This window comes from Physeter macrocephalus, unplaced genomic scaffold (assembly GCF_002837175.3).
Source record: "Physeter macrocephalus isolate SW-GA unplaced genomic scaffold, ASM283717v5 random_337, whole genome shotgun sequence".
NCBI classification, from domain to species: domain Eukaryota; kingdom Metazoa; phylum Chordata; class Mammalia; order Artiodactyla; family Physeteridae; genus Physeter; species Physeter macrocephalus.
This window is the reverse complement of record NW_021145592.1, coordinates 1-12,036: the sequence shown is the minus strand read 5'-3', so window position 1 is coordinate 12,036 and position 12,036 is coordinate 1. Positions and strand designations below refer to the sequence as shown.

At 55.4% G+C, this 12,036-nt stretch overlaps 1 protein-coding gene across 2 annotated transcripts; it reads left to right on the top strand.

The window, feature by feature from the left end:
- The first annotated feature begins 172 nt into the window (after positions 1-172).
- On the top strand, positions 173-8,481 carry SFXN3 (sideroflexin 3). Of its 2 annotated transcripts, XM_055082827.1 has the most exons (13): positions 173-231; positions 333-445; positions 1,043-1,217; positions 2,396-2,559; positions 3,214-3,388; positions 3,732-3,826; positions 4,163-4,238; positions 4,622-4,707; positions 4,929-5,056; positions 5,236-5,285; positions 6,150-6,199; positions 6,667-6,714; positions 6,988-8,481. In XM_055082827.1, exons 4-13 carry the CDS (start codon positions 2,399-2,401, stop codon positions 7,082-7,084), a joined length of 966 nt encoding a protein of 321 aa, XP_054938802.1. In that variant the 5' UTR covers positions 173-231; positions 333-445; positions 1,043-1,217; positions 2,396-2,398; the 3' UTR covers positions 7,085-8,481. The 2 variants fall into 2 exon arrangements, with proteins under 2 accessions (XP_054938802.1, XP_054938803.1); XM_055082828.1 differs by lacking the exons at positions 173-231; positions 333-445; positions 1,043-1,217 and adding an exon at positions 1,467-1,897.
- The last annotated feature ends 3,555 nt before the right edge of the window (positions 8,482-12,036 follow it).

The following is a 12,036-nucleotide window of genomic DNA, read 5'->3' as shown; positions in this document are numbered from 1 at the left end:
CTCTCAGCTCGCCCGGCTCCCGCTACCGGTTCAGCGCAGGGGAGCCCAGAACCACGTCTTCTCTAGGCCAAACCAGCTACCAGGGCTCATGGAATTGCCACCCCTCCGCGGTCACCCCTGATGCCTCAGCGAGGGAATGCCACCTGGGCAGAGCGGGGCGTGAGCCTGCGGTGGGCAGGAGCGCGGGCTGGCACCTGGGTGTGCAGCACGCATGCTCTGTATGATGACTGGGTGAGTTGGGAGTGTGTGTGTGTGTGTGTGTGTGTGTGTGTGTGTGTGTGTGTGTGTGTGTGTGTTTGACCGCTGCCTTCATATGCATCCTCCTATGTCAGAAAGTGTCTCTCTGGCCACCCAGTTCTGGAAAGGACGCAAGGCAGGGAAGCTGGTCCCAGGACACTAGAAGGAAGAAGACTCTTTCTGATCCACTTTCTTGATGCAGACAGAGGTACCTTGAGCTTTCTGCCCCTTCACATCCGGGGCAGGGACTGCGGCCAGGGTCTGTGATGCAGGGGTAGGGATTGGGGCATAAGGAAACTGGGGACCCAGTGGAGCTAGAGGTTATAGAGGGGAGTATAGAGGGGACTGGGGAGGAGGAAAGGGCTGGGGACACCGAAGAGGCACAGGCACGATCAGAACCGGACTGTGAAGGGGTGAGAATGCCAAGGTGCTGCGAGAGGACCTTGAGGGAACCGGGGTAGGAGACCAGGGGTCCAAGTAGGCAGAGGCCACTGCCAAGGCAGCCATCAAGTAAACAACCCGGGCGGTAACCCGAGTCCCTCTGGGCGTACCGTCAGAGGATGCCCCTCCACGCCGCCCGCCTTCGCCCCGGGCACCTAGACCCCCTGTTGCAGAGGTCGGGTGCCTCCCGAGGCCTGCCAAGGGACTGCAAGCAAATGGGGCAGCTCCTCCCCTCCTCTCTCGGGCTGGGGACGTGGCCAGAACTGATCCCTGAGCTCGGATTGGCTCTGGGAGACAGCGTAGGGCCGGGTCTCAGTGGCCCGGGCTGGGGGCGTCGCCCTTAAATGACACCCATCGCCCCCAGGCTCTGCCAATCCCTGGCCTCGCCGGGCGGATGCGCCAAGGGAGCCCCCGCCCCTCAGGCTGGCGAGCGTCACGTGTGACGTTACCCGTGATGGGTGTGAGGGCGGGGGCGACGCGCGGAGAGGAAGGCGGGACTGAGAGCTGCAGAGGACTGGAGCCCAGGAGCCTAGGAAATCGTGAGTGCTCATTGTGCCGGGCGGGGTTCGGGGGTCAGGGGAGTAGGGGCTTGAGGACTGGGAGTCAGAGAGGAAAGTTGCCTCTGTCCTGCGAGATTCAGCATCTTCGGCTCTAGGGCAAGAGGGGAGGTTGGTTGGGGAGGGAATGTCGGGGTGAGACTATGGTCACACATTCCAGTGTCTGCAGCTGATGGATATGAGCTGTGTGTGTGTGTGTGTGTGTGTGTGTGTGTGTGTGTGTTTAAGTAACGGTCTTTGTATGCAGGGCGTGTCCACCCTGTTTGCAGGTCTGTGTAGGGCATGTATGCTGGTGTCTTTGTGTGTGGGTATGTGAATGTGAGTGTGTGAGCGGGGAAGGTGTGTCTGCCTGTGAGGGAGGAAGTGTGGCTGGAGAGGATTAGTCATTCTGTAGGATGTTGCCCAACATGGCCAGATGAATGCTTCAGGCTTTCCTCTCTGTGCTGAGTGGAGGGGTCACTCACTGACTCCTGCTCCTTTAGAGGCAGGTAGCTCAGGGAGAGGTGTATGTGTGTTCGTGCCAGCCCTGCCCAGCTAGGGAACAAGGAGAGCCTTGGGCCATTCAGTGTGGGCTGAGGAAGATGGGTGTGGAGAGGGGATGCATGCCCACGAGCACACCTGGCTGGCTGACATCAGAGTCCCCTGTTTGACATCTGGAATAGGTAAGCCCTGGAGTTGCCAACGAACCCTTGCTGTCCTCCAGTCAGGGCCTGGGGTGTGAGATGGCTTATGCCATCTTCCCAAACAGCCTTGGGGGTTTGTATGTAGGTCTCAAGGCAACTGGGGCCTAAAGCTGACATGAACGTGGATGTTTAATGCATATAATCTGCATTTTTGTGCATACAGAGCACAAGAGTAGCCGCATGGGATTAGTTGCAGCTCATGTGTCAACCACACACATGTAAATCCTCACTCATGAAAATCTGTACCAGGCCAGAGTGCAAGGACATCTGTTTTCCTGGCCATGTTCTCTAGTGGCCCAGGGGGGCTGGAACATTGCCTAGAAAACAGCTCCTCCCCACATCCTTGCTTACCTATCTAGAGTCACCTTGAGCTCTAGAAGGATTGGCAGGGACCAGGGCAGCACTACCAAAGTCTCCCCCATGTGGAGCCCTTGGACCCCTCCTTGGAGTCCTCTGACTTTGGTCCCTGCCCTGCAGAAAATGGGTGAGTTGCCCTTAGATATCAATATCCAGGAACCTCGCTGGGACCAGAGCACTTTCCTGGGCAGAGCCCGGCACTTCTTCACTGTGACCGACCCCCGAAATCTGCTGTTGTCTGGGGCACAGCTAGAAGCTTCCCGGAACATCGTACAGAACTACAGGTGACCCCCAACCCCATTTAACCCAGGGTCTCATTCCCTGCTGTTAATACAGTAGCTTTTGCACCTGTCTCCCCTAACTTGAGTGTGTGTTCCACTCCTCCACCCCCTCACTCCCTTGCCCTCTCTGTTGGAATCACAGACAACTAGGGCACAGAACTTTAACTTAAAGGATTTCAGGGTGTTTGGGTTGAGGAGATGGTGTTGATATTTGTGGGTAGGGGGCTGCTCTGTGTTTCACAAACCCTCTACAAGGACCTGTCCCACTGCTGGGCCACCCTCTGCAAGGACAGAGGGGCTCAGCTGAGTCCCAAGGAAGTGGGAGGGCAGCCTCCTTGTCTCCAGGAGGAAAAACTTATGCAACACCCCAGCCATTTTTGACCCATTGGAAACCACCATTACCCAGCATTGACCTAGCATTTGGGCAGAAACAGAAGGGCACCCCTCTTTGTGTGGATAGAAGGGAAATAGAAATAGGAGCCCTCCTTCTGGCAAGACTCGATTCTTCCCCAGAGACAAGTAATTCCTTTGTTTTGAGATTGGGAGCCAAAGTGCCTGGTCCTCTGCCCCAGACTTCCCCTGAGCTGGGTGGGCAGGGCTTGGGAGGGCAGATCTGCCCCCTAGAATTGCCTGTCTCCTCCTTGCCAACCTCTGCAGGGCCGGCGTGGTGACGCCAGGGCTCACCGAGGACCAGCTCTGGAGGGCCAAGTATGTGTACGACTCTGCCTTCCATCCAGACACAGGGGAGAAGGTGGTCCTGATTGGCCGCATGTCAGCCCAGGTGCCCATGAACATGACCATCACCGGCTGCATGCTCACCTTCTACAGGCAGGTCCTATCCTGTGTGTCTCCTCCCTGGGTGCTCTGTTCAAGCTACAGTGTAACTTGATGACTAGGCACTTCCTCTCTGGGCCAGTTTGGGCAGAAAATAGTAGGTGGGTGAGAGCTTGTGTTAGAATCCCTTCCATTCCTCAGAACTCAGCCCCCGGGGTCCTCCCACCCCAGAGACAATGGGTGTGTTTGTGTAAGGAGGGTCATTCAGGGGTCACCAGAGCACTTCTAGGGGCATCAACAGGGCCCCTCCTGAGGGTTTGGGGTTAACCTTTCGGGTTTTATTATCAGTGTCCAAGGATGTGGGACACTGTGGAAATAAGTGTCTTTGTTCCCTCAGGAAGACCCCAACCGTGGTGTTCTGGCAGTGGGTGAATCAGTCCTTCAATGCCATCGTTAACTACTCCAACCGCAGTGGCGACGCTCCCATCACTGTGGGGTGAGAGCTTGTTCCCAGGGACTCTTCTCCGGGCCTTCCATTGCTCTCTCCTGTTCCCCTGGGCCTATGCAGCCAGTGGCTCAGCGCCCTTCTCTCAGCCTGCCCCCCACTCACTTTCCTGGCCTGACTGAGGGCTTGAGGTCTTCTTGTGTATGCTTTGGGGGACCCAGTCCTCTTCAAGGGTAGGGATTGGGGCTTCCAGACAAGTCGGCACTGGAGCAGGGGAGACATTTCTCTGCAGTGAGGCCACCCTCCCACGCCTCACGTCCCTGAAGCAAAGAGCCACATGCTGGACTGTTTACCTCCCACCTTGTGTCCTGGCTCTTCCGTCCACAGGCAGCTGGGAACGGCTTACGTGAGTGCTACCACCGGGGCTGTGGCCACGGCCCTGGGACTCAAATCCCTCACCAAGGTAAATCCCCCCCATTCCACTGCCCCCCCAGTTCACGCTTTATCTGCCTCCTTCTTCCCTACCACTCCTCCACCTCAACCTACAGGCTCCCCATATCTCTCCTTAGAGTTCCTTACCACCCCATGGCCCTTAGGGTTACTGAATCAGCAGTCCCCAACCTTTTTGGCACCAGGGACCGGTTTCATGGGAGACAGTTTTTCCACGGACGGGGGTGGGGAGATGGGTCAGGCGGTAATGCGAGCGATGGGGAGCGGCAGATAAACCTTCGCTCACTCGCCCGCCTGCCGCTCACCTTCTGCTGTGCGGCCCAGTTCCTAACAGGTACCGGTCTGCGGCCCTGGGGTTGAGGACCCCTACACTAAATGACATCTTTCCTCCCCCAGCGTCTGCCCCCGCTGGTTGGCAGATTTGTGCCCTTTGCAGCTGTGGCAGCTGCCAACTGCATCAACATCCCCCTGATGAGGCAGCGGTGAGTGGCCCCGGCTCCTGGCGTGTGCACGCCCAGGGTGCATGTAGGCACACCAGCCAGCCACACGAGCTGCTGGGCCTAGTCTCAGTCTGGTGCTGGGATCCTGGGGTGGGAGAACCAGCCTTTGAATCTAGGCTGTCTGAGGGGACTAGCTGCCCGTGAGAGCATGGCAGGTCAGATTTGGGGCCTGTGATCTGACCCCCACCCCCTTCCCTCCTCAGAGAGCTGCAGGTGGGCATCCCGGTGACCGATGAACAGGGTCAGAGGCTTGGCCACTCGGTGGCCGCAGCCAAGCAAGGAATCTTCCAGGTGGTGATATCAAGAATCTGCATGGCGATTCCTGCCATGGGTGAGGCAGGAGTGGCTCAGTGGGGCATGGGCGGCTCTAAGAGAAGGGGGTGCCGTTATTCGGGGGGTTTGAGGACTCTGGGGGGAGTGGGAGGAGCTGCAAAGGGGGATCGCCCCTTCCTTAGGGTCCTGACTTTCACTCTGCTAACTCCTTCCCTCCTTGCCCTGCTCTTCCCTCAGCCATTCCCCCCGTGATCATGGACACCCTGGAGAAGAAAGACTTCCTAAAGGTAGGTCACTCTCACCTCTCCCGTCCTAGAAGTAGTGGTGACTGGGGGCAGAAGTGACCGGTCCCCAACTTCCTCTCCAACCTGACTTGAGTCTAAGACTTGCAACCTGTTTGCCCCACCCCTGTGCTACCCCTTCCACCTTCATTAATTCATTCAGCAAGAATAAATTGAGCTGGAATGAAGGAACACTGAGGGTGAAGGAGGAGAAGGGAAGGGAAGGAAAGAAAGGGTTTCTGTCCTGAAGGAAGCTGGTGTCACTCCAGAGACCTCTGACACACATAGGGATGGACTATCACAGCCACGCTTGATATCATGCTCGTGCTGTCAGCTACAAAAAACATTGAGACACACATACAGGCTCACGCGCACACAAACAGGATGGAGAAGCAAGGCACAGGGATACAGGCTCTGGCTCATTTGTTGAATCGTTTATTCGCAAATATTTATTGAGTGCCACCCATGCACACGGAGCAACAGATTGGCGGCCTCTAAGGCTGGAGCAAATCAAGAAGGGTGTGTAGAGCAGGAGATGTGTTTGGAAAGGGACAGATTCACGCAGTGGGATGGGAGGGAGGGAGTGGAGGGTTACAGGAGGCTTCCTGAAGAAAGCAGCTCCTGAAGGAAGCGAGGGAAGCGATTCTGAGAGGTGAAGATGGGCGGTGGGGCACTAGGGAGGGTGTCAGCAAATGGGCCTGGCTGGAGTGGAGGGTGGTCAGTCCCTGTTATGGGACTGGGGGAAAGAAAAGGGCCACATAGCAGAGGCTCAAAGGCAGCGCTGATGGGATAGAGCTGTGGTGGGTGAATGTGTAGGGGTGAGGGTGGGCAGGGAACACACACGATTACATTCTCTCTCTCTCCCCACAGCGCCGCCCCTGGCTGGGGGCGCCCCTGCAGGTGGGACTGGTGGGCTTCTGGTAAGTGTGCAGGGAGTTAGCTAGAATGTGTGGGAATGTCCTTTCTATGGTGGATGTGGGTGGGTCTTATTGCTTTTAAGATGTTTAAATACATCTTTCATTCATATATTCAGCTGGTAGGGGTCTTGGACACCTGTAGGGCATACTGTGTGTGTTAGGAGTGATCTCTGTTCTTGAAGGTCAAGAATCTAGTCGAAGGGGTTCTACATCCGCCACGGAAACCATGGAAATATACCTTTTGGTACCAGCCCAGAGTTTCATGCACATTTAATTCTTGATTCTGTCACTGGCTGTGGCGCTCTGGGTCACTGCTCTGGAGGCTCTTTCCTCAGCCAGAACCTAATGTAATCGTTGGCTTTAATCAGTCTCCACCCCTAGGGGCTGTCTCCAGAGATGGGGTGGGGTGCCGGGAGGGAACACTCTTAGATCAGAGCTTCAGAAACCTTTCCAACACTCTTCTCCCTCAGCCTGGTATTTGCCACCCCCCTGTGCTGTGCCCTGTTCCCCCAGAGAAGGTAAGTGTTGCCCCTAGGCTTGGCTGGGGGCTTCAGACAGGTCTCCACATCTCTGGGAGCAGCTGATTTAGGCTCCTTCAGTGTGTTCCAGGAGGAGGCCTGGCAGGCATTCAGCTTATTATGGGGGTGGGGGAATGACAGTGATCTGGGCCTCTGGCAGTCGAAGGAGAAGATTCAGCAACCTGGGAGGAAGAGGGGTGGTGATCGGAGGGCACCCAGCTGAGGGGGGTGGGCTCAGGGGACATTCAGCCTGCCTGCGCTGTTCTGTTGCAGCTCCATACACGTGAGCAGGCTGGAGCCGGAGCTGAGAGCTCAGATCCATGAGGAAAACCCCAGTATCGAAGTGGTTTACTACAACAAGGGACTTTGAGGGAGCGTCAGCCCCTGGCCTCCTCTCTCACCTCCTGGGGCTGCTGCTTTAGTGGAGCCTTGCCATCCGTGCCACTTTTCCATCTGCCTGGTACTGGGCGGCAGCCTGGTGTGGGAGCAGCCGTTGAGACCAGCAATCCGTTAGGCTGGGAGAGGTGGCCCCGTAGCCTTTTTCTTTCTTCTGATTTCAAAGAGCAGGGTCACATGATCCCTTTCTTCTGTGCTAGTGTGTCTACATATGTACATATGTGATACGTGTGTGTACAGGCTGTCCAGGGATGTCCTCGTGTCTGGCTTCCCTTCTTGGCCTCCTGTCACCTGCCAGCCGGCCAGGCTACAGGACTTTCTCACCTAAACAGTTCCACCAGCCAAGTCATTCCTGATGGAACCTTGCCCCTTCTGGACACAGGAGGAGACCCAGGATCTCAGGACAGAGACTGAGGGACACTAGCAGGCTAAACTGGGCTGAATCCTTCAGATTTCTGCTTCCTAGCTCCCGAAGCTGACTCAGGAACTGGGCTGGCAGAGGACGACATGGCAGGATAAGGGAGGCAGGGGGCTTATCGCATTCCCCACATCCTGGAACGGGTCATTTCCTCTCCTCTTCTCTGCTAGAACAAAGGAGTGTCAGTGTCCTGTACTGCTCTTGCCATCTCCCCATCTCCCCATCTCCCCCACACTGTAGTACGGGCATCTTTAGGCACAATCCTAGGAGTTCTTGGGCCGCAAGACATCATAACCTTAAGTCTAAAGTTACAATCCCAACCCCTTCCCCTAACCAAAAAGCCACGAAGGCCGAGCAAGCATTCCTGTTTAAGAGCCCCCACTGCACCCTCTTATGGAGGGACACAGCGTGGGAACGGTGCTTAAACTCCACAGGTGTCTGAGTGGCTGTAACTAGGACACCTCAAGGGCAACTAGGCCCTGAGCATATGATCTCAAGACAGGGAATTTTGTGTTCCACTGATCTTGTTGGACGTTCAGCAGGATCCTGATCTTAGTTCCTTCTCTTTCTTGAGGCTTGGCCCTGCTCCCCCACACCCCCACCTCCAAGAGGAGGAAGGGCCCAGGAGTCAACGGCTGGTCCAAAGGGGAGGTGGACTTGGGGATGGAATATGTGCTGGTGAATTCACGGAGTGCAGAGCTGGACCATGACTCCAGCTCCTGTGACCTCTGGCTGAAGTGGGTTGAAGGCCCCAGTGTGATCCTCTAAGAGCACTTTCCTGCTCCCCCAACCAACCGCCACCAGTAATAAAAGCTATGGTGCCACTGTTACTCAATAAACCAAAAACCTGTCTACTTCTTGATCTTCACTCAATTCCACGTCCTGAGTGCCCAGGAAGAGCTTCCTGCCTGCAGCTCTCCCTTCTCTCCCTACAAAGTTCAGTCCTTAGTCTTTTCCCTCCCCTTCTGTAGGGAGCCTCAGCCCCCAGCAGAGGGAGCTCTGAGATTAGAAAATCAGGCCTCCCTCAGCACCCTGAGTACTAAAGTAGGAGGGATGTGGGTAGATGCGTCCACCTTCTAGTCCCTCAGCAGAGGGAGTGCTGGCTTCATTTCCTTCTTTTCTGGCCCGGGGCGGGGGCGGGGGATACGGGTTTGCTGATCACACACCTAAAACCAACTCAGGCTCTGGGCTTCTTGGTTCCTTTCAGGCATTTGGCATGGGGTGGTGGCCTCTGGGAGAGGAAGGCTAGAGGGCTAAGGACTGCCTGGCTCCATCAGAGAAGTTGTTAGGGCGCCAGCACACCTCTACACCCCTACACACTCTCCTTGATGCAGCACTGGAACAAGCCTGGTCGGGACCATTTGCTAGTTAACACCCCTTCCCCCAATCCCAGGGCCCTCTACTCCCTCCCTGCTTATGACCCCCCCCTTTTTTTTCCTAGGAAAAATAAGGCCCAAAGTCCTGTTCACGCCTATGTACAACTGGTGAGAGCTACTATTAAACAGTGTATAGTTGTCTTTTTTTTTTTTGGCCCTGCGGCTTGCGGGATCTTAGTTCCCTGACCAGGGATTGAACCCGCGCCCTCTGCCCTCAGCAGTGAAAGTGCAGAGTCCTAACCACTGGACCACCAGGGAATTCCCCCAATAGTTGCCTCTCTTACCCCAAGTCTCGGCTTAGGAAGATTCAAAAGAATAAACGTGAATGAATCTATAACAAAATCCATTCCCTATTTCCTGCAGGAAATACCCCTCATCTCCCTTTTCTTCAGCCTAAAGCTCTCACACTAAGTGGTCAGGAGAAATCTTTAGAGCTGAATGGTCCCACAACAGCCTCAAGTGACCTGTTACCCTGGCCTGCACTCACTCGATCCTGTTAGGAAGTAGGAGTTTACTTGCTGGGCAGTGGGGGTGACACCAGCTACTGCTCATTGAGTCCTTCCCTGTTGTGCCAGGCAGGCTTACTGAAGCCAAGTGCTTTAAGTTCATTGTCTCCTTCGATCTCCACAACCACCCCAGTGAGGCCGGACATGTTATGTCCATTCATAGCAAAGACACAGGCTTATTAAAGACATTAAGAAAGTTGCCCACAGCTACACAACTATGTGGTGGTGGAGCCAGGATTCAAGCCAAGTTGAGTGACTATGAAGCCTGTGCTATGCTTCTTCCTCACCTGCCAGCCGAACTTGAGGTCATTCTCCTACTCCCTTTGACATTCCAGGACATCTTCTCCCTGGGCCCAGTTTGTTTACAGGCCAGCAAAACTGACAGGCCCACAAGTGTACAGACCTTTTACCAAAGCCACTGAGGAGTTTCCAAGCTTGAGGGTTTTTTTTTTTTTTTTTTTTTTTTTTTTTTTTTTTTTTTTGCGGTATGCAGGCCTCTCACTGTTGTGGCCTCTCCCGTTGCAGAGCACAGGCTCTGGGCGCGCAGGCTCAGCGGCCATGGCCCATGGGCCCAGCCGCTCCGCGGCATGCGGGATCTTCCTAGACTGGGGCACGAACCCGTGTCCCCTGCATCGGCAGGCGGACTCTCAACCACTGCGCCACCAGGGAAGCCCAGGCTTGAGGGTTTTATAGCTGAAGGAGTAAAAGCAAAGATTACCATTCTTGATTAACTATGGGACGACATTTAGATAACCAGTTTCAATTCCATCCTGTTCTGCCGGGGAACAGTGCCTCCCACCAAGCCCACCTGGAGCCCTGGGTCAAATCTTGAAGCCTCTTTCTGAAGTTACAGCTTTGGCCTTTGGCAATCCCCTTGAAAAGAGGCCTTGCACTTTTACTGGAAAATCTAGGTAAAAGAAACCCACTTGGGGAGTGAGGTGCTGGAATCTCTGTAAAACAAAATCATTAAGAACATTTAAGAACAATTATCTGTGCTCTGCAGATAATACTAAACCATGTCAGAGAGAAGGTTGGCCAGGGCACCAGTGGGCCAGTTAGAAGGAAGGCTTTCCTTCCATCTTTCATTCCTAGTTCCATACCAGCTTCTCAAAGAAAAAACGGTTGGTTTAAGCTGACTTCACAGGTTCTCTAGGGGCAAATCCTAGCCAGGCATGTTTTCCAGACTGCTTCCACATGCTTGGAATTTTCCTCGGAAGTCAGCATTTGGGTAGAGATAGCACTTTTCTCACAGTTAAATAATCGGCCCCATTCTTGGGCCTCCTCTCTTCCTCCCAGTGCTCAGACTCCAGGAAACTTCTCTGGGAACCTGCATCTGCATCCTTGGCCTTCCTCCCCAGCCTTCCTCCTCTCTCCTGGCCTACGTTCTAAGGGAAAAAATGGCTTGTACCTGGAGGCCTGGCTTACCCTGGCCATAGGGAGGAGACCAGGTGGCCATATCCTGCTCTTTTCCTTGGTCACTGGGGCTAATGAGGCCGGCATCTTAAGGACAGGTGGTTTGGGCCAGCTTTAGCTCAGGCCCTGTGGACTCATTCCAGTCAGACTATCCTAGTTCCGCGCTGGCTGGTGTCCTAAGAGCCAAAACCAAGTCCCATTTCCTCCCCGTCAAGCTTGTCAGTTTCAAGCCAGCCCCGCCCCTGGGCCTGTTAGTCATAGGTGAGCCACGCCCCTCGTGGGGGACATAGCCAGTCAGAAGCAGAGTCCCGCCCCTGCTTGGCTCCTGTCAGTCAAAATTCGGCTGGCTCCGCCTCCTTCCCGTTTCCCGGGCAATGACTTCAGTGCCTCAGGCCGGGGATACGATTCACCTCGCCTACCTGATCCTGGAACCTACGTCAAAGATCAACTTCCTTGGGCTTCCCTGGTGGCTCAGTGGTTGAGAGTCCGCCTGCCGATGCAGGGGACACGGGTTCGTGCCCGGTCCGGGAGGATCCCACATGCCGCGGAGCGGCTGGGCCCGTGAGCCATGGCCGCTGAGCCTGTGCGTCCGGAGCCTGTGCTCCGCAGCAGGAGAGGCCACAATAGTGAGAGGCCCGCGTACCACAAAAAAAAAAAAAAAAGATCCGCTTCCTTGATGACCTCGGTCCTGAACCGTTAAATCCGCCAAATCCCCTCCCTACTTTCCAGTTTCGAAATCCAAGAGCATCCCAGGGCCCGCCCTTTGACTTCCCGCCTAGAAATCCGCGGTTATTGAGGAATCACCCGAGGCCCCTCCTGGGCCCCAAGCCCCGATTTTTTCCAGTGGCCTGCGAGGCTGTTGGCCCTGCTTCTTGCGCCTGCCGTGGTCTCTCCGCCTCTCCACCCTTGTATCCCACAGTTCACTGAACTCTGCTAAGTGTGGCTCTGTGCCCGGCGCTGAGTAGAAATGGGCTGTTGGGTGAAGAGGGCCTTCCCATCTGCAGGGACACAGCCCCGTGCAGGGCAGGCATTAAGGCACCTCTCTCGGTCCCCTCTTCCTCAGTCTCCCCGCGCGTTGCAGTGATCTCAGGTCCTGATGCCGGGCAACCTTTTGCTAGGAATTGTGGAGGAACCTTGAACCAGCTGGATCAGTCTCCAAAAGACAGTGGGCTGGAAGGTGGTGCTGGGTAACAGTGATGTAAGACTAACACCT

Excerpts from the sequence above, each read along its gene's own strand:
- SFXN3 (XM_055082827.1), top strand. The coding sequence starts at position 2,399 with ATGGGTGAGTTGCCCTTAGATATCAATATCCAGGAACCTCGCTGGGAC. Across the intron at positions 2,560-3,213 it reads AACATCGTACAGAACTACAG|GGCCGGCGTGGTGACGCCAG; the intron begins GTGACCCCCAAC and ends CAACCTCTGCAG. Across the intron at positions 4,708-4,928 it reads ATCCCCCTGATGAGGCAGCG|AGAGCTGCAGGTGGGCATCC; the intron begins GTGAGTGGCCCC and ends TTCCCTCCTCAG.